This window comes from Cebus imitator, unplaced genomic scaffold (assembly GCF_001604975.1).
Source record: "Cebus imitator isolate Cc_AM_T3 unplaced genomic scaffold, Cebus_imitator-1.0 Scaffold341, whole genome shotgun sequence".
In the NCBI taxonomy this organism is placed as follows: Eukaryota; Metazoa; Chordata; class Mammalia; order Primates; family Cebidae; genus Cebus; species Cebus imitator.
This window is the reverse complement of record NW_016107656.1, coordinates 1,364,523-1,386,661: the sequence shown is the minus strand read 5'-3', so window position 1 is coordinate 1,386,661 and position 22,139 is coordinate 1,364,523. Positions and strand designations below refer to the sequence as shown.

Here is a 22,139-nt window from a genome sequence, read left to right as displayed (position 1 = left end):
GACCCACTGAGGGGCTTTTGGAAACCTCAGAGGATGACTGAATCGCATCCCAGATCTGACTCTCCCTACCTTGAGCCCACATTGCTCTTGCACTTGGATAGTCCTGGCGTTACTGAGGCCGTGGCCCAGATACAACCAGACCATGGGCTCCCCTGTGAAGAGATGGGATTTGGCTGCTTTTCAGACGTGAAACTCTAAGTTTCTGCCAGTGACCCGCATCATTAACTTTCGGTACAAGTTACCAGTTGGTGAATGAAAGGACACAAATCTCTTTCACTGCACCTTTGTGGGGGATTTTCAGAGTCAACAGGGATGGGCCCTGTCCTTGGCCGGGAGAGCCTGTTAGCCATTCCTGAGGTGCCAGAGAACCAGCCCCTTACAAGTTAAGAAATGGAAGTACATTTGGAGAGGGACTAAGGATGTCTTGGCTTATAGGTAGAGTGGTTAAAAGAAAAGGCGGTAATAATAGCTAGCTTATTTTATTTAATTATTTTAGTGCTTGGCATGTACAGGCGTGTAGTAAGTACAGTAAAAGCCACAACTCACGGAAAACTCTAAAAATTCTACGTGATCAGTAGCATTATTGTCTCTATTTTGCATAGCAGGAAACTGGGATTTGGTAGAAGTACATAACTTGCCCAGAGTTACTATCAGTAGTGGGTAGAGCTTGGCTTTGAACACTGGCATTTGGACTCCTGAATTCACATTCTGAACCATTTGTTGTGCGATGCCATTTCCCGGGTAGTGGCCTTATGACAACATTTGAGACATCCTTCACATTGAGATACCAGCCAGCTGCTCATGATCTCTACCACATACAGAACAAAAGGAGGCAGGCTGGATTTGCAGCAGGAAAGATAATGTTTACTTACCTACAACTTCCATCTGTCTAATACAATTAGCAGGGGATTGAAGGATAACAAAGGTGGTTGTCATTAGAACTAACACTGCGTGTCTAAATTAGCTGTATCTTTCTCCTTATTTTTCTGAGTAAGACGCCCTTTTGAGACTTCTTATATAGAAGGAATAGGCTGACTTAAAGTGGTTCTGATATCAGTTGTAAACCAAAGATATACAAAGAGGGTGGGGTAGAAAAGTCAAAAATTCTACAACTCACGGCTGGAAATTTCAAATCTTTCAATGTCCTTTTAGCACCTGCAAGTGTAAGAATTTGGATTATGGGGCAAAAAGTCCCCTTTGAACCAGAATTAAAGATTAGATGGTATTACTGTTTAGAGGCAACATTTACACTTCATACCTGAAAACCCCGCCAGTTCTTTTGGAGAGTTAATGTTTTGGAGAGTTAATGGTAATTGAGGTAACTGATGGACCCCAAGCCATTTCCCATGATATAAATATGTGCCTGTATTGAAAAGCTACGCAACGTCAATAAAAAATTATTTGGTATACAATGTGTCGTATACAATAAGCTAAATACTGCTTAAGGAAGACAGTAGGATATAATAACATGTGAATAATGGAAATAATAGGCTGAAAATCCATTGGATAAAGAAATTTTGACATCATGCTCAATCATTATGCGTGTTGTGTTTTGTAATTCTGAGAAACATACAAATTGCTTTTATAAAGTGATAGGGAAGTCAAGGAGAAATTCTTGTGTCCATCTCAATTATTTGAGAGAAGTTAATGATAAAATAATTTGCAAGGAAGAACCTTAGTGATTTGGAAACTTAGAATCTAGAATAGGAGATACGTAATAGCAATACTTGGGGGGATAAAAAGAGCGAGCCGGATAGAGAAGACTAAGACAGTTTGTCACTTTGGGACTGCTCTCTGAATAGTTACAAGAAGTAACATTTACTTGGAGCTTCCCTAGTGCGAGACGCTGTGCAAAGCTCTTAACATTCACTCCGATGTACTCCTCCTAACGATCCATTAAGGGGTACTGTTTTTATCATCACACTTGCACTTAAAAAGACAGTCAAGGCTTAGATTAGTGGCAGCGCTGGTGTTTACCCCTAGCTCTGCCTGACTCCTGAGCGTGTGTGCTGGGTCAGGCCATTGTCTTGTATTTGGCACTGCAGATACCTGCCTTGATCGTATATAAAGGTGACCTTGTAGCAAAAAGCCAGCAAGTCCAGACTGGGAATAGACTGTGAAATGAAAGAAAAACCTGGATGGGGATTATTTGGGCCAGCCTGACAAAATGTCACCCATGTTGTCATTGATACTGAATATTATTGGAGTTCTAATGGTATGCCAGATTCGGCAATAGAATTACTTTTCAGTCTCAGCCAGTGAATTCACAAGCTAAATCATGGACCCAAGGAAGAGAGGTGCACAGGGTGTGGAATTTAAGGAGGCACTCACTCCCTGCACCTGCTAGTTTCTGAGAGAGAGCATTAAGCTTCGGCTCTCATCGTCTCTCTGGCGTCATCCAAGTCCTGGCCCTGTGGCTGGAGAAAGGGTGATCCTTGAATTTTTATGGCAACTAGTGAATAGTATGAATTGAATTTTGTTTCATATCTATTTCTCTTAAACATGGGAAATAGATTTGTATGATGAAAATATCTTTGATACCCTTTGGGTATCAAAGGGTATCAAAAGAAATATTAAATTGAGGCATTATTTCCTTAACATGAAATGCTTTGTCAGGAAAGGAGCAGAATATGAAGGTACAAAGTTATCCATACTTAAGTAGGACATAAAAAAAAGAAAATCTTAACTACTTATTAATGTAAGTCCTTCAACCTCTTAACCTTCCCCTGCCTCCCCCTGTACATGCACAAATCAGTAGCACAGATGTGTCAGGCATTTCTTGAAATCGTGGAGAAAAGGCTGCTACTGGCTTTGGGGACTGCCTTGGCAGGGCTGGGATGATGCAGGAAAAGACCCAGACACAGCAAAAGCCCAGATTCCAAATTCAGCAGGAAATCAACTAATGGAGAAGTTTATTTCCTGAGACTCAAGATTAAGGAACTTTGAAAATCCCTTAAGTACAGGATTTCCAGTAACATATAGCGTATGTTCCTTTCTTGGAAATTAGGTTATAATCGCTTTCATTTTTTTTCCCTTTTCTTTCTTTTTTGTTTTTTCTTTTGTTTTCTTATTTTGTTATAATGAAGTTTCTGGACAGCTCACCAAAGCCAAAACATGAAGTGTATTTCAGGAATTTCTCTATGCTTGGCCATTCATCGTGCTTTTCTGGCGTGCTGGACACAGCATGTAGAAACGAGACAGAGTTGTCTTTTCCTGGATGTAGCTTAGACTATCTGTGCATGAACAGAAGACGAAAAATAAGTTTGAGCCATAGTATTTGGTCTCCTTTCCTTCTAGAAGCAGATGGGGGGGGGGGTCACGCAATAGTCGTAATGTCAATTCCTGAAAAGTGTTCTTGGAATATTTAGTTCTGATACTTCCATAGGCCGTGGTCAGATTTGGTGCTGAAAACTTTCTATTTTTGCAAGTTCTTCTGAGCAATTTACTCAAGAGCCAGGCCAGTATCTAATGGTATCCCCTTTCCGTCTATCCCTTCGTAAGTAGAAGAGGGGCATCATGTTAAAGAATGTATACAATTTGGAATTCTCCTGTGTAAGCGAGAAGGAGTCTGGGGAAGAGGGTGAGCTGTTGGACTCGGGAGTCAGAAATGTGGCCACCAAGCCCAATTAGGCCCTTGCCCAGCGTGACTGGACCTCAGGCATGCCATCACTCCCGTCCCCGTGATAGCCCTATTCTGTGATGGGGAGTAATGAGAGTATTGCATTGACAGGTGGGATTCTATGCAAGTGAAAAGAATTTCATGCTGACCTGTGTGTGTTCTTCCTCCTACTATTTGGTCTTATAAGGATCTCCACTGTAAAGCAGTAGACTCACTGGAAAAGAAAATATGGCAACGTAGAGTTACCACTGTGTGGAGTATAAGGCTGCAAAATATTTTTTTAACTGTGTGTGTGTGTGTGTGGCGAAGTCTCACTCCGTTGCCCAGACTGACGTGCAGTGACATGATCTCGGCTCACTGCAACCTCTGCCTCCTGGGTTCAAGCGATTCTCCTGCTTCAGCCTCCTGAGTAGCTGCAATTACAGGTGCTCTGCACCACACCTGGCTAATTTTGGTATTTTTAGTAGAGATAGGGTTTTACCATGTTGGCCAGGCTGGACTGGAACTCCTGACCTCAGGTGATCCGCCCGCCTTGGCCTCTCAAAGTGCTGAGACCACAGGTGGGAGCCACAACGCCCAACTGCAATATAATTTTTGTAAAATTGAGTTTAATGTTATTCAAGCCAGAAAGGTAAAGGAGCACTCTGCCTGCTTTTCCTTCCTCCACTGGCCGCTCATCTTAAGGGAACTCACCTTCCCTTTCTGACCCCTAAAAATCAGGTTACCCCAGAGCTCAGTCTTCATAATGTTTCTCTCTTTGTTGTGTTCAGCCAATCTCAGAGCTTAGAGTACGCAAGTGACTTACAAATTCTTATCTGCAGCTCTCGACTCACATATCCAACAGTTTCTTTACTGTCTCCACAGGATGTTTAATAAGCACTGCAAACATAGCATGTCCAAAATGGACCTCGTGTTCCCTCCCCTGCTGCTACCCTGCCCAGCTTTCCCCATTTGGGGAAGTGAATGTTATTTCAGCTCATTGTTGAGGTTTTTGCTCAGAGATGCCTTCTCTGTCCCATCATCTCAACTTCTCCCCACTTCTTGACTCTGCAGTCTCCCTCCTTGAATCTGTCTTGTTTATTGCTGTGTTCTCAGGACCTCAGAGGATGCTGACTCCTACTGGGAGGTGAATGAATAAGTACTCAATGAAAGAATGAGTGAAAATGAATACACAAAGCAATTTAACAAAGAATTTGTTAAAGGTGGAGGTAGGAGGACCGAAACTAGTTCAGTTCTGGGGATGCTGTCTCTTACTTTTTTTTTTTTTTAAATGCAATTGATAAATTCCTTAATGTAGGAATTTTCTTAAGTGAATTTTGCCTTCGGGAACAGCTAAAGCAGTGTAGGGATCTTGAGGAAAAATGTTGACACTTAAGCAGGTTTGGGGTCTTAAAATAGTAGGAGTTACAGTATTTTCTAAGGTTTATTTCTGAGACTTTAAATCCAATACTTCATGATAATTAAATGTTTAAATGGAGTTTTAAAGCACAGCAGAAATATTAATTATTGCTTCCTGGTCATCAAAATCCATGCTGTTCCCATCCTTTTTAGCCACTGACATTGAAAAAAATGAGTCCAAAGAGCAGATCCACCTCCAGCACCCACCATCCTCGGGCCTGGGGCATCCGGCTGGAGGAAGGAGATTCTACCAGGAGGCTTCTTTGGAACTGACGTCTCAGCATTAATTTCTTCCACCAGGAGATCAGTAAATGACCCTTTCCACCTGCTGCCATCCACATTTGGACTGGGGTTATATCATTGATTTTTGCTCCTGCTGGATGAATTTTAATAGTCAGTCTCAAGGAGAAAGGAGATGGCATTTTGCATTGCTTCTATGCCAGCTTCTGTTTGCAGGGAGAAGTCACTGCATCCAAATTCATACGGTGTCATTTTCCTCCTTTGCAAATTTGATGAGCTGGAGAGCCTCACGCTTATGAAACATGGGATTGTTATTCTTTGGCCAGCATCTAGGTGGTGAACTTGTGAAATTTTAAAAACAAAATCCCACTCACCACAGCAAGATGAATAAAGAAACTACAGTGCCATCTGCTGGCTTCCTGGGGAAATTCAAGCAGTGCCTGGGACAAGCTTAAACTAGATGATACAGTTATTCAAAGTGTGTGACAATTTGAAGACTGTAGATGAAAAATAATGAAACTATTGTCAGTCATCATTTTAGAGAGGAAAATATGATTACATTTTGTGATAATGGTGGAGCACTGAGAGCGTACGTTTTTCTGCAGTGTGCTTTTTGAAGTATTTTGGTGACCCTTAGGGAAAGTAGAAGTTCACAGTTTATGTTTTGACTTATTACATAATCAGTTTTATCCCGAGGTAGGGTTATTGGTCCTTAGCAATTATGTCAAGACTTCTATAGTCCTGGCCAGGCATGGTTGCTCACGCCTATAATCCCAGGACTTTGAGAGGCCGAGGTAGGTGGATCACCTGAGGTCAGGGGTTCAAGTCCAGCCTGGCCAACATGGTGAAACCGCATCTTTACTAAAAATACAAAAATTAGCTGGGTATAGTGGTGCCCACCTGTAGTTCCTGGAGGCTGAGGCAGAAAAATTGCCTGAACCTGGGAGGCAGAGGTTGCAGTGAGCCGAGATCGCGCCACTGTCCTGCAGCCTGGGCAACAGAGTGAGACTCTGTCTCAATAAAAAAGAAAAAAAACTAGCTGGGCATGCTGGCATGTGCTTGTAATCCCAGCTACTCTGGAGGCTGAGGGAGAAGAATCGCTTGAACCCAGGAGGCAGAGGTTACAGTGAGCCAAGATCACGCCACTACACTCCAGCCTGGGCAACAGAGCGAGACTCCATCTCAGGAAAAAAGAAAAAAAAAAGAAAAAAAAAAAAGACATCCCTAGTCCTTAGCGTGAGGGCAAAAATGCATGTGGGGCTCCCTGTGCCTCTGACTTCCCCTTACAGAAAACACGGTTTACCAGCTGCAGACCCCGGCCCACTGAAGTAAGGTGAGCAGTTGCACAGCCCCATGACTTGAAGTGCAAAGTCCAGCACAGTAAGATTAAAAAAAAAAAAAAAATTAAGAATCTAAAGTAAGCAGAAACTCATCTTTCTTTCAGAGGATTTCCTGCCTCAGCCTCCAGCCTGCTAGCTTGCTCTTATTTTGCTCCAGCTTCTCCTGTGGCCCTGAGAGTCACATTGGCTGCTTCTCTTCCTCATTCCTTTCATCCCCCACCCCCATCCTTTCTTAGGCTTTTCTGTTCCAGTCTCGCCTCCTCCCCAGCCTGTGGGTCCCCTTTCTTCCTATTCATCCATGTCCCTTACTTGTGGTGTTATTCGCTACATTTTGACTGAATGATTTACATTTTCAAATGGCTACCTCCTAAAAGCCTTGCAGGTAAATATAGGGATTTGAATTGTTGTGGGGATAGGAGGCAGGAAAGTAGGTCTCAGCCATGTTGTGGCACAATTTGGTGATAGGTGGGATTTTCCTTACATGTTCTGTATTCACAGCATAGGAGTAAGGGGAAATAACTAGAATTCAAATCTAGCTCTTGTCCTCTGCAGCGGTTTCTCCCCTGATTCTGTTCTGAGCTTGGACTCTCCCCTAGTTTACAATAGAAGGCTTTCAGATTTTTGTGCTGGTCATCCACAGTTCACCGCACTCAGTGGTGGAGAATGGCGGTGCTTGCAGGGCTGGGCCTGCCACTCAGAAATGGCACCCAGTATCAGCCCACACCCATGCAGCTACCAAAGGGTGGTGGCTTATTAAAGGCAGCTCTGCATGAAAAAGCCTCCCTCCCCTCTCTCTGGTCACCTTGGATTCTCAAGGTCCTTTTATCCAAAAGGTAGACAGAAAATCACTTCAGGTGATTAGGATGTTCAGTTTCTCTTCCTGTACCGTATTTTGTTTTTTAAGAGACAGAGTCTCATTCAGTCACCTAGTTTGGAGGTCAGTGGTGCGACCATAGCTCACAGCAACCTTGAACTCCTAGGCTCAAGCAGTCCTCCTCCTGCAGCCTTCCGAGTAGCTACGACTATAGGCTCATGTCACCATGCCCAGCTAAACGTTTTTAAAGTTTTTTTTTGTTTTTTTTTTTGTAGATATGGTGTCTTACTGCATTGCCCAGGCTGATCTCCTCCTGCTCAGCCTTTCCTCTAAAATTTTTTTAGTATAACTCATCTCTGGCCTCCAACTCTCTGGTCTTTTCACTCATTCAGATGTGAAAATCACCTCTTCCATCTTCCTTCCTGGCAGTGAACATGTAGTGCAGATTCGGGTTTAAATACCCAAAGTGTCTGTGTCTGTTCTGATGCAGGTGCCTTCTTTCTGGTTTTCCTTGGCTACAAGCCCAAGGATACTGAACTTTCCTTCTGGGCTTTGGACCCACCTAATGAAAGATTTTGCTCCATGCTCCTCCCTCCCTCCCTCCCTCCCTCTCTTCCTCCCTCCCTCTTTTCCTCCCTTCCTCTTTCTCTCTCTTTCTTTCTCCTTTCTTTCTTTCTTTCTTTCTTTCTTTCTTTCTTTCTTTCTTTCTTTCTTTCTTTCTTTCTTTCTTCTTTCTTTCCCTCCCTCCCTCCCTTCCTTCCTTCCTTCCTTCCTTCCTTCCCTCCCTCCCTCCCTCCCTCCCTCCCTTTTTTTCTTTCTTTCTTCCACGTTTCGCTCTGTCACCCAGTCTGGAGTACAGTGGTACAATCTCGGCTCACTGCAACGTCTGCCTCCCGGGTTCAAGCAATTCTCCTGCCTCAGCCTTCCAAGTAGTGGGAATTACAGGCGTGCGCCACCACACCTGGCTAAGTTTTGTATTTTTAGTAGAGATGGGGTTTTGCCATGTTGTCCAGTTTGGCCTCAAACTCAAGTGATCTGCTCACCTTGTTCCCTTTTTGATACAACCAACTTTTAACTTTCTTTGGTTTTCCCAAAAAAGAACAAAGAAAGGCTTTGAATCAATACAGGCTGAGAACATATTGAAGCTATATTCCCTACTCCCTTCTCCCATTTTCATGCTTTCTTTCTTTAAATTTTGTTTATCTGAGTTTTTTTCTGGATAAATGTTTAATGAACTGGTTTTCGGTTGTGTACACTTTTCAGATTATTTGAGTTCATCTGTATCTGCCTTCACAAACTGGCAGCCAAAGGTGTTAGGGTAGGGGGCAAATTCGATGCCTAGACATGTATTGATTAATTTGGACACATTTTTAAAAACTGGTTCATTTGCCACCACTTAAAAATGTTAGAGGTCTCATATAAAAATTCAGATTTCTGGCCAGGCGCAGTGGCTCACCGCCTGTAATCACAGCACTTTGGGAGACTGAGGCGGGTGGATCACCTGAGGTCAAGAGTTCAAGACCAGCCTGGCCAACATGGTGAAACCCTGTCTCAACGAAAAATACAAAAATTAGCTGGGCATGGTGGTGCATGCCTATAATCCCAGCTACTTGGGAGACTGAGGCAGAAGAATTGCTTGAACCTGGGATGCGTAGGTTGCAGTGAGCTGAAATTGTGCCACTGCACTCCAGTCTGGGCAACAGAGGAAGACTCCATCTAAAAAAAAATGCAGATTTCTGGCTTCTCTCTGAACATTGGAACATTCAGCGGGATGGACATTACACTTGCCAACTGGCAGCAAGCAACTGGAGGAACTCCGTACTGGCCGCCCCTATTAGGGGCACTCAGTCTCCTGCTGTGGGTCTCTCCCCCGCCTCCCCGCCCTCTTTGTTTCCCAAGAGCTGACCCCTGTACTCATGTGCAGGCCCAAGTGGCATTTGCGGTGCTGTTTATGATTTTATTATCATTTGCTTTCTTTTTCTCTTACACAAGACACTTCCCAATGGCAGCAATTTCACTTGTATTAATAGTTCACAGAATGAAAGGTACTTTAGTGATCATCTAGTGAAGAAGTCTGTCTTCTTCATTTAATATTACGGGTCTCACCTTCGAGTGAGTCTTTAATAAATGTTGACAAATGGCACACGAGTCTATTTCTAGGAAGTCAGCAGATGGGTTAAGAAAAGCCAGTGGTAAATAGCCTATAACAATTTCCCTGGCTGTATTAAGTAGTGTTGATGCTGGTCAGACTAGTTAGGAGGGTTTCCAGTTCTCCCATGAAAGCAAGTCTCTCTGGTAATCTGATTTGTTTTTCTTTTCTAGGAACCCTCTTCATAAATCAAACTCAGAAGACGGCTCTGTAGGTCAGTACCATTCTTCTTGGTTTACCTATTTAATTATTTGAATACTTTATAGAAAACACAAACGTGAAAATATAAAAACTACAAATAATCCTTCTACTCAGAAATAAACACTGTTAAGATTTTGGTGTACCACCTTATTCTTTTTCTAGGGTTTAAAAAAATAATTGTGATTATATTCTGCATACTGTTTTATAGTTTTTAAGTTGAATATGTTATGAGCATTTTCCCATGACTGAATATTCTCTACATTAGTAGAGAAAAAATGGGAAGCAACCTAAATATCCAGCAAAGAACTAATTGGTTAATTGACTTATGGCACATCCAATATGGTGGAATATCATGCAGACTTAAAAATGTACTGCTGCTGTAAAACTCCTGGGGCCTGTATCTCTGATAATGTCCTTAGGATAAATCCTTCAATTTGGAATTTTTTAGATCCAAGATTATGCACAATCAAGCATTGTATATTTTATATATTCTTGATTAGAAAATTCACTCTTGGTTTAGTAACTGCTGCCTTGTCTGGGTCAGAGGGTGGGTGGGTGATAGTGAGTAGGAACGTAAGTACTCAATGGAATCTGGCTGCCTGGCTTTGAATCTGCCAACTGAATAGCTATCATCTTGTGTAGCTTACCTGTACCAAGCCTCCGTTTTCTCATCTGCTAGGTTGGTGCAATAATGTATGATATAATTGAGTGTTAAATGAAATATGCCATTAGTTAGCAAAGTACCTGGATATAATAGCTGAATAAATGTTAGCTATTACCATTCATTAGGTTGCATCTCTGTTTCAGAATCATGAAAATGGGAGAAGGGAGAAGGGAATATCACGTCAATACATTCTCAGCCTGTACAGTGGTTCAGTTCTCTTATCCCAGCAATCTGGGAGCCCAAGGCGGGATAATTACTTGAGCCCAGGAGTTTGAGACTGACCTGGGCAGCATAGCAAGATGCTGTCTCTACCAAAAATTTGAAAATTAGCTGGGCATAGCAGCATGCACCTGTAGTCCCAGCTACTTGGGAGGCTGAGGTGGGCGGATCCCTTGAGCCCAGGAGTTTGAGGCTACGGTGAGCTGTGATTGCGACACTGTGCTTCAGTTTGAATGGCAAAGACTGTGTCTCTTAAAAAGAAAATAAATAGGCTGGGCACGGTGGCTCACTCCTGTAACCCCAGCACTTTGGGAGGCCGAGGCGGGTAGATCAGCAGGTGAGGAGTTCAAAACCAGCCTGGCTAGTCTGATGACTGTAGTCCCAGCTGCTCAGGAGGCTGAGGCAGGAGAATCGCTTGAACCTGAGAGACGGAGTTTGCAGTGAGCCGATATTGCACCACTGCACACCAGCCTGGGCAACAGAGCAAGACTCTGCCTCAAAAAATAAAGAAAATAAAATAAATATTTCTGAACTGTCCAAGAGAAAGTTTGAGTTAATAATAACTAACCTGCTTTAACTCTGCATGGCTGACATTTGCTTCAGTGTTAAGCCCAAAGGCAGTGGGCAATATAAAACTTGCACAGAGCTCTGCCTTTGGCTGAAGGTTTCATTCCCATAACTCTGAGGGCTGTCAGAACTTAAATGCAGGCATCCTGTTTTGACAGACGACACCCTTTCTAGCCTGGTAGCACCATAGACATGGTTCCCACGTGTCTGCTTCATTGCTTGGCACCGCCAGTCTAGACTGGGGAAACCCATCACTTTGCTGGGCCCTGTATCCAGTGACGATGGAGCCACCAGCCAGACACCAAGTGGTGACAAAGCAGCTATTTTGGATGTGCCGCATCAGCATGATGGCAGACACCACTGCTGCCGCTTTTCATCTGTAAAGGATAAAGGACAGCTCTATCCATTAGTTTTACTTACTCTCCCCTTTTGCTTTGCTTTTAAAAAGGCATCACATATTATTGATGATTGGAATCCTACTACATACTAAAAATGTCTCGCTAAAGCAGCGAATTTGTTTTCCCTTGAAAGTCACTGCAGTAGTTTGGAAAGGATGGGGGTGGGGCGCGTAGAGGGAAACCCATTTGGGAGATGCCACAGCCGGATTGCAGTCTTTCTTGTCTTTGTGCCCTGGGTAAGCTGTAGGTGGGTCACCAGGTAGCCTGAATGCCAGGGACGTGGGAGTCATGCCATATCCAGAACCTTGTAGACCACACTTCAGAGAGTAACAGTGGGGGCCAGACCCACAGACCCAGGGGACCCACTCCCCTGACCTGTGGGTCCAGGACATACCAACCATTCTGTATGTGTCATTAAATCTGGAATAACAGAAATAAACCAAGGGTAGATCAACAACAGAAACAACAACAAAACAAAGTGAACTTCTTAAAATACCCTATTTGTGGTATAGTTGAAATAATTGTGGCTAAGACCAAAGCGGGGGAAATATACTGCAAGACAAGGCCAAATTAGGCCTAGTAGTTAAACAAGCAACAAAGTAAACACAAGAACGCATAGTTTGCCTTCCTTTTTGATGTTTCTGTGTTTCTCATCTTAACCCCGCTGCACCGTTTCATGCTACCGGGAAATTTGTATTTCTTTTAAACAACTTTATAGGCATCTCCCATTCTTCCACTAACTGAAAGAAAGAAAAAAAAACTGTCCTTTTGTGAAATCAAAGTATTCTTACTAGCTTCAAATTATAAGGAAGAGGCTGCTTTTGTTATTAATGAATTTATTTATTGCTTGTGCTTTTTCTTCCTTTTTTTTTTTTTTTTTTTTTTTTTAAGGAAAAGGAGACTGGAAGAAGAAAAACAAGTATTTCTGGCAGAACTTCCGAAAGAACCAGAAAGGAATAATGAGACAGACTTCAAAAGGTACTGCAATGCAGCTGGCGGACAGTAGGTCCTTTTAGCCCTAACATTTGAAGAAGCCTGTGCTGCCAACCTCAGTGGATGCTCTAAGTTAGCATAACTCACTGCACATGCCCATAAAGCGTTCAACTTTTCTGACATTCCTGTTGTTCCTTTAAGACTTTGTCCCAGTGATTTTCTTTTTTTTAAGTCAAAGAAAACAAAAGGGGGCAAGTTCACAGTTTTTTCCCTTCATAGATCTGACAGCAGAGGTCAAATCTTTAGTCTTTTCAGCCGCAGTAACCTCAGAAGGATCTTTAGTCTTCTCTTGTCGAGATCTAACCCGAAAGGGTCTAGCAAGCCCTTGCAGTGTGTTGGTTTGGGGCTCTGGTGTCTGCATCCCCACTTAGAGCCTTTGCATTCTTCTGAACGTTTGACGCTCTTCTGCGGGACGGTTCTGGGTGTTGCCCCTGGAAACTCTAGTGGTCTGACATCATGGGAATTTGCCCGGGCGGCTTTGTGAAGGGAGTTCTACCCTACTCTCTGCTGTGTCTTTTGTTGTTGTTTATATAGTGAGTAAATATGTCATCCCTTTGAGGCTCAGTTATATGATTTATGTTTCCCCAGTATTCAGAGAAGAAACCAGAACAAATCCACTTCCAGATTCCAGTCCAGCTGAATGAGGTTATCGATAGATAAAAAGTTTTCCTTGATCACCAGTAACACTACTTCATTTCCTTTACAAAATCTTAGGGTCCTGCACTGTGTGGAACGTCTGTCTAATTATCCATACACGTGGAAATGAGAAAAATGGATGTGAACAGCACAGAAGTCACTGCACACCTGGGTTCCTTGGCAACATTCCACGTGGCTCTTTTTTTTTTTTTTTTTTTTTTAGTTTTCCTCCTTTTTGTTTTTTCTTTTTTTTTTTTTTTTTTTTTTTTTAGTTTTCCTTCTTTTTAGCATTCCTAGTTTTTTTTTTTTTTTTTGTATACACCCTGCATCACTTGTGATTCAAAATAAACCTTGGATTCTAAAAAAAAAAGTCTAATTTAGAAAGAAAGCTAAGGAAAAAGGGAGAGGGAGGGAAGGAGGAAGTCCACAATTTACCAGATAATGTGGATTTTTAAAGAATTCAACCAACTCCCCATCACCCTCTCTGCCATGAGGCTTCTCTCTTCACCCAGCACACGCTATTATTCCCCCTGTGTAAGCAGCAAAGGGAACTTGAGGAGTATTTTTGGATTGATTGATTACAAAATGGAAATGAGATAGGGAAATACAGGGCAACATAAATTTTAAAGTCAGCCGTGCCTGAAATGGTTCCCCACAAGTCTACAGGCAGACTCTTTCTCTCTGTTCCTAACACCAAAGGCAAATTAAGCCACAGCCAGGCATCCTAATGATACTGGAAGCTGGTGAAAAGTAGAAAGGAGAATGATGGGGAGGAGTGTAGGATGCAGGACTGGAGTGGGGATGTTACAGCTCACGTTCACCAGCATGAGCTGTAATGTCCTTCCCCGCATGCTGACCAGAGGCCCCATTGCCCAAGGTGGCTCAGATATACTGGAGACAATAGCAGTCTGTTCTCTCTGTAGGAAAACTTAGGAATCTCATGGGTCATTCTCTTCTGTGCAGTTCTAGCTGCTTCCAGGTATGAATTGGAAGTTGATTTTCCCTCAGTTTGGAAACCAATTTATGACAATAATGCTTTCAGATACAAACCTGTATGGAATCCTTCTTTTGATTGACTCAATATGCTTCATGTCTGTGATTTGCACTTGTGTTTTTTTTTTTTTTCTTTTTCTTTTTTGGTCTTCAGACGGAGTCTTGCTCTGTCACCCAGGCTGGGGTGCAGTGGTAAGATCTCGGCTGATTGCAACCTTCGCCTCCTGGGCTCAAAGCAATTCTCCTGTTTCGGTTTCTTGAGTAGCTGGGATTACAGGTGCCTGACACCGTGCATGGCTAATTTCTGTATTTTTAGTGGAGATGGGCTTTCACCTTGTTGGCCAGGCTGGTCTTGAACTCCTGACCTCAGGTGATCCACCTGCCTTGGCCTCCCAAAGTGCTGGAATTACAGGCATGAGCCACTGCACCGGGCTGCACTTAGTTCTGAGGAATGTTAACAGTGAAATAGCTTAGTAGGAGGTTTTGCCAGGCCGTGGGTCTAGACTCTGTGACCTTCCTCCCTCTGTCATGACCTAGCGTTCTTTCCCACTTCGTTGCAAAAATATTTTCTTCTCACTTATATTTCATATGAAAGGACACAGAGAACCCACAGCTGAAGGAGCCTTGGAATGCTTGTGTGATCCAGTTGGGTGTATGAATTAGATCTTTACTCCACCTACATTGCGGAGCTCTCTCTCACTTTCTTCCAAAACCCATCCATTGGGCGCTCCATCTCAAAGGCTCTGATCATCTTGAAGAATTTGTTTCTACGGTGACATCCACATGTTCTGCAAGCCTCTTCTTCATCAGAGGTGCTTATTGGCCTCTTAAAAAGCAGCGTACTCTTTGCTACCCTGTTGCTCCCTCAGTAACATTTAACATAGGTAGTGTCCTGAGCAACATTCTTCCCTAGCCCGAGACAGCAGGTGTCAGCACTGACATTCTGTTTCCTCATTAATGTTTTCATTCCTGTTATTCTTTGTCCCCAATCTCTAGGAGAAGATGTTGGTTACGTTGCCAGTGAAATAACGATGAGCGATGAGGAGCGGATTCAGCTAATGATGATGGTCAAAGAAAAGATGATCACTATTGAGGAAGCACTTGCTAGGGTAAGCATGCAGATACCTGGTTTATATTTGTGAGGACTTGGCTTCCTGAAGCGTAAAAATGTTTGGGGCCATCAAGGGGTATAGTACTCAGGTACCCCTGATATCAGATAAAATATTTATTCTGTTTATTTGATAAAAGCATTCTACCTTGTGAGGTAAAACTTGCAGTCAATGAAAACATGAATGAATGAATGAATGGCAGATATTTTTGATCTGTGGACCACATTAACAAGGAAAACGGCCTTTTGAAAAGAATATAATCAGTGTTTAAAACAATTAATCAATAAATAAGAATCCTTCTGAATGCAACTGCAAAATCCACAAGGCTTTTGAAAAGAATGTAATCAGTAGTGAAAAATTAATTATTAAATAAGAATCAAATGTAAAAGCATCATAAACATCAGGTTTTTGTTTTCATTTTTGTTTTTTCGAGTTGAGATCTCACAGTGTTGCCCAGTCTATAGTGCAGGGCAGTCACAACTCACTGCAGCTAACCTCCTGGGCCTAAGCGATCCTCCCATGTCAGCCTCCTGAGTAGCTGGGACCATAGGCGTGTGCCACCACACCTAGTTAATTTTTAAATGTTTTACAGAGACAGAGTCTCCTCATGTTTCCCAGCCTGGCGACAGTGATACTCCCTCTCAAAAAAAAAGATAGTGAACATAATGAATAAATGGGTGTGCTCTGATGGCTCCACTGACCAGCCGCTCTCTCATCTCTCTCCATCTGACTCAAGTTTCCCTATTTCCTGAAACACAACGTATTTAAATTAGGCCAATTAATAACCCTGCAATCGCCTCTATGCATTTAATTGAAAGGAACAGTAGCATGCCTTGCACTTTAAGTCAAAAGCTAGGAATGATTAAGCTCATCCACGAAGGCGTGTTGAAAGCCAGGGTAAGCCAAAAGCTAGGCCTTTGGCATCAAACAGTTAAGCTGGGAATGCAAAGGAAAAGTTCTCGAAGGAAATGAAAAGCGCTACTCCAGTGACCACACATATGATAAGAAAATGGAACAGCCTTACTGCTGATGTGGAGAAAGTTGGGGTGGGCTGGGGAGATCCTAACAGCCATGACACTCTCGTAAGCCAAAGCCTAATCCAGAGCAAGCCCCTAACTCCTCAGTTCTATGAAGAGATAAGGAAGTACGTCTTATGATAAATTAAGACACTGGTTTTTTGAGAACAACAGCAAATTTATGAGATTCACTTTACTGCAATATTCCCTTTATTGCAGTGGTCTGAAATCAAACCTGTAATACCTCTGAGGAATGCCTGTGCACAGAAATTGTTATTTAAAATCTGCCTATGACCTAGATCTCCCTAAGCAGCTTTTTAACTAATGAGCTTGACTTCTTTAAAGCATGTGTATTAATTACCCATCCTAAAGCTATTAGAAAATGTCTGTTAAAACCATTAGATGGGATGAAAGCGTGCAGTAAATAAAATATTGAAATCCTAAGTTAAGCTATCTTTTAAAATTGCACTAAAAAAGACAGTACACTGAGGTGTGTTTTGTAAATTTCATTCTTTTCAAATGCTTTTTCAGCTTACAGTGGTGTTTCACATATTAATTCTTTGTAGCCTTTTTCGTTTTGATCGTCATTTGTATGTGATAACTGGGTTTTAGGGCTGTGATGAATCATGGTTTTACAGTTTATAGTGGGAAAATATCCATCAATTAAATCAAATTCATACAAATGAAACAGAGTGGACCTAATTGTCTTGATTTGAACATGGGCAAAATTTTCCTCAACATGATGATGCCTGCCTCCAAATCGTGCATAGACCATCTTCTCTTCTGTTGAGTTGTCCTATAATCACTGATCAGGATTCACAGCCACAAGCTCCACCCAGGTGTCTTGAAATCCTTGATTGACAGTGGGAGGTAAACCCATCTGGGAGCCTGGAGGAATGGCATGTCCTATCACACCCTCTGAGGCAGTTTAACCATTCTCAGTATAGTCAATACATGAAGTCTGAGTCTTAACTTCTTCTATATGGTGATCAAATAAGTTTCCATCTCTCTTTTTTTTTGAGACACAGTTTTGCTCTTTTTGCCCAGACTGGTGTGCAGTGGCGTGATCTCAGCTCACCGTAACCTCCACATCGAGGGTTCAGGCAATTATCCTGCCTCAGCCTCCGGGAGTAGCTGGGATTGTAGGCATGCGTCACCACGCCCAGCTAATTTTGTGTTTTTAGTAGAGACGGATTCATCAGTTGGCCAGGGTGGTCTTGAACTCCTGACCTCAGGTGATACGCCTGCTTTGGCCTCCCAAAGTGCTGGGGAGTTTCAATCTTGAGCAGGTCATAAGTTAAAGGATGTAGATCCCCTCCATGGACAGTTTTCTGCTTCAGACAACATTTTTCATGAAGTGTTTCATCTCTGGCTATGAAGCAGCTCATTTAGGCACCAGTAGTTGAGGATGTATGCTGCCCTGAGAACAGTCTAATAAGCAGCTCTGTGACTTCTTCATCTGCCAACAGGTGCTCTTCCTTATCTGTAGAATCTACTAAAGTTTAGAGAATGCCTTGGATTTTTTCTTCTGGTTTCTTTGTTTCTGAGTTGCCTTACAGACAACAGTCCTGCTCTCAATGAGATTTGTAGCTGCTTCTGCAACCACACAAACATGGCCAAGGAGGCCGCACCCAGGCCAAAGGTCTGAAGCCTCCACTCACATCTACACTCAGCTCACTGCAATCTCCGCCTCCTGGGTTCAAGCAATTCTCCTGCCTCAGCCTCCTGAGTAGCTGGGAGTGCAGGCACTTGTGGCTAATTGTTTGCATTTTTAGTAGAGACTGGGTTTCACCATGCTGGCCAGGATGGTCTTGATATCTTGACCTAGTGATCCACTCGCCTCGGCCTCCCAAAGTGCTGGGATTACAGGCGTGAGCCACCGTGCCTGGCCTAAGTTCACCATCTTATATGTTTAGGTTTGTGGTTCCCCAAAATAGTTACAATATTAACATCCAAGGTCATGGATCACAGGTCACCATAACAGATGTAATAAGAACGTAAAAGTTTGAAATACTGTAGGAATTACCAAAATGTGACACTGGGACTCAAAGTGCACCCATGCTGTTAGAAGAATGGCGCTGATAAACTTGTTCCATGCCGGGCTGCCACAAACCTTCAGTTCATAAAAACGCAGGTTCTGTGATGTGCAGCAAGTGAAGCTCACTCAGTAGAATGAGTTGTGCCTGTCCCAGTTTTAAGGGCTTATATAGCTCTTGGCAAGTAAGTTCAGGATATTCAGCTCTTTTACTAACTCCATAAGCTGTAGAAAGCCCATACTTGGAAGTTATCGGCTATTCATTTATGTGAGTAATTTGCGTGTGTGTTGGGGTGGGTGAAGATAAGGGAATACACTCACATTGTAAAGCCTTGGATAAAAGAGAATAGTAGTACATTTTTTGGCATGATAATAATCAGCATTGATGGAGCTGTGTGGTAGAAAAATATGTCCTTTGCAATTTTAACTGGAAGCAGTCTATAGGTAATAGAGAGAGATCTATGACCATGATTTAATAATCACATTTACTTAAAAGTGATTATTTACACTAAAGACTGCTCAAGTCAATGCGATCTAATCATTAAGTATTACACATTGATTTATCTGATGATGCATGTATCTGATTCAAACATGATATCCATGTGAAAGTCAGAAGTAAAGTCCTTTGGAGATTGAGAAAAGAGCACTTAATGTTTGTCATTGACTGTCACTGATGTTCTGGCATCATGAACTTTTTTTTTTTTTTTGAGACAGGGTCTCGCTCTGTAGCCCAGGCTAGAGTGCAGTGGCATGATCAATGGTTCACTGCAGCCTTGACCTCCCAGGCTCAAGTGGGCCTCATGCCTTAGTTTCCTGAGTAGCTGGGACTCTAGGCACATGCCAGTGGCCACACCTGGCTAATTTTTTTTTTTTTTTTTGAGAGAGTCTCGCTCTGTTGCCCAGGCTGGAATGCTTGGCTCACTGCAACCTCTCCCTCTCAGGTTCAAGCAATTCTTCTGCCTCAGCCTCCCAAGTAGCTGGGACTACAGGTGTGCACCACCGCTGACTAATTTTTTGTATTTTAGTAGAGATGGGGTTTCACCATGTTGACCAGGCTGGTCTCGAACTTCTGACCTTAAGTAATCCACCTGCCTTGGCCTCCAGAGTGCTGGGATTACAGGCATGAGCCACCACACCTGGCCTCATCTGGCTAATTTTATTATTATTATTTTATTTTTGTAGAGACAAGGTTTCACAATGTTGCCCAGGTTGGTCTCGAACTCCTGGTTTCAAGTGATCTTATCACCTCAGCCTCCCAATGTGCTGGGATTACAGTGGCATGAGCCACTGTGCCTGGCCCAAACTTTTCTTAATTCCAGGTATCATATATTGGATTCCCTGGAAGCAGAGCGTGAAACAGGGATTCTTGTGTATCTAAGTCTATTTAGTGTTGCTATAAAGGAATACCAGAGACTGGGTAACTTAAAAGAGGTTTATTTGGCTCATGATTCTGCCTGCCAGGAGACTGGCCATCTAAGGAAAACCTTAGGCTGCTTTTGCTGGAAGGTGGTGCAGAGATCACTTGGTGAAAAGAAACAGGAGGAAGAGGGGAGGTGCCTGGCTCTTTTTTAACAACTGCTCTTTGGGGAACAAATAGAGTGAAAAAAATCACCTTCCCCACCCCTCCCCAGGTTATTAAGAAATTCTTAAGGGATCCTCCCTCATGGCCCCAAGCACCTCTCTTTATGTCCCCATCCCCAGTGTTTGAATTCGATTTCAGTGTGAGGTTTGGGGAAAGAGACATCCAAACTATAGCATTGTGCAAGTGGCTTATTGAAAGAAGGCTTTTAAGAGAAACCTCTAAGTGAGGGACAAGGATGAGAGAAGGATGAAGTTGGACAGAGATGATTTCAGAAGGAGTCTAGCCTCAGCCTGATTCCAAAGGGAGGGGGGAGCCCTGGAGGTTGAATGGCATTATAGAATTTGTCATGCCAGGGATAAGGTGTCTGAAAGTTGATTGGGGACAGGGAGCAGCCATCTAGATATCTTTGAGGAGACAGCTTCTTTTAGTCATGTTCTCTAAAGCAGGGTGTGTGAATTTATACCTACTTGACATTCTTAGAAAGTCATAAAGGTACTCTGGACATCTGGTATACCAGAGCGCAAGCTTATGAACCGGGGTCCTAGATGTATTATGATGTATTATTGAGTCATTTCCTTGTAAAAGCTATTGTGTATCAAATCACAGAGATTTGGTCACATAGAGAGGCTTATAGAATCCATAGAAAGTTTTTAAAAAATTGATCCGATGGTGAGAAGTTGGAAAGGATGTATCTCAAAGGAAGCAGAAAAGAACTTAATCACATCTTCAGGTGTCTGAAGGGTTGTTAAAGAGTACATCTTTCAGATGTCCTGGAGAATGTTTTAATTGTTTGTTTGTTTTTAAAATCTCTACTGAGGACAGATTAGAAAGAAATGAATTTAAAAAGCAGCTGGAGTGGATTTTGGTTTAATATAATATAAATGCACTTTATAGTAAGTACTAGTAGAAATTGAAACATTATGATATATCTGTCCCTAAAGGGCTCCAAGATGGAATAAGCATTACTCTTTTAAAGACGGCCATCATTCTAAACAATCATGTCATGGACTTGAACTGTGAGAAAACAATTAGAATAGGGAACAAAGGATGTGAGGGAACGTTTCTGCTTAAGACAAACACACACTCACGTAAACACACACATACTTTAAAATGTCATTATTTTTTAACTTCTGGAATTAATGTGTAAAACACTACGGATTTGCTTTAAAAGGTACACATTCTTTAATGAAAATCACAAATAGTCATGCCTTCATTAAATTATAATTAAAACAAAACTTCCTGAAGCAAAGTGGAATATAAAAATGTAATTACACAGGTAATTATCTATGTAATAACCTGTGTAATTATGTAGGTTTTTTTTTTCCTGCGTAGTACACTTAAAAAAAAAAAAAAGAGATCTTCTTTTGTAACTTTAAAATACTCTGAGTTGTGTAACTAGGACAATTAAAAAACAGTTGCCGGTGCAGTGGCTCATGCCTCTAATCCCAGCACTTTGAGAGGCTGAGGCAGCGGATCACTTGAGCTCAGGGGTTCAACACCAGCCTGGGCAACATGGTAAAACTCCATCTCTACAAAAAATACAAAAAAAATTAGCTAGATGTGGTGCCATGCCCCTGTAGTCCCAGCTACTTGGGAGGCTGAGATGGGAGGATTGCTTCAATCAGGGAGTTCAAGGATAGAGTGAGCCGTGATTGCACTACTGTACTCCAGCCTGGACAACAGAGTGAGACCCTGTTACAGAGAACAAACCAAAAAACCAGTTTTGTGGCAAAGTGTGCTCTATCAGAAGAGCACACGTGTTTCAGTCCCAAAGTAGATAGCAGAGATGAGCATACAGCAGGAAAAAAAATAGTCTATATATGATTGACTAGTTAGAAATTGGTACCTGTTTTCATTAACAATGAAAGTTATTTAGCGGCTCTTAGTAGTTGGGGCTAAGGTTGGGTATAAACATGGACTAAAGACCTGAAGACCTAATAATCTCATGATAATCCAATTTTCCAACAGGCAGATACTTTCAATCATACAGGGAGAACGTAGCATTTCACAAGCCGATATATCAAAATGGAAAGAACATCCTGGTGTATAACATAAATATACTGTAAAGACTGGAACATTCTAAGTATCCCTAATGTAATACAAAGATTAAAATGGTTAATACCCCTAATACAAAAACATTTCAACATGCCAAGTTAGTGTGAACGT

The 22,139-nt window shown here is 42.3% G+C and overlaps 1 protein-coding gene across 7 annotated transcripts in view; it reads left to right on the top strand.

Moving 5' to 3' along the window:
• Positions 1-22,139, top strand: part of SASH1 (SAM and SH3 domain containing 1) — a 1,041,684-nt gene that overhangs the window by 952,604 nt on the left and 66,941 nt on the right. For all 7 annotated transcript variants that reach the window (XM_037730362.1, XM_037730366.1, XM_017505762.2 and 4 more), the window contains exons 5-7: positions 9,734-9,774; positions 12,501-12,587; positions 15,228-15,340. In XM_037730362.1, the coding sequence (XP_037586290.1) occupies positions 9,734-9,774; positions 12,501-12,587; positions 15,228-15,340 (241 nt within the window). The remainder of the gene's footprint in view (positions 1-9,733; positions 9,775-12,500; positions 12,588-15,227; positions 15,341-22,139) is intronic.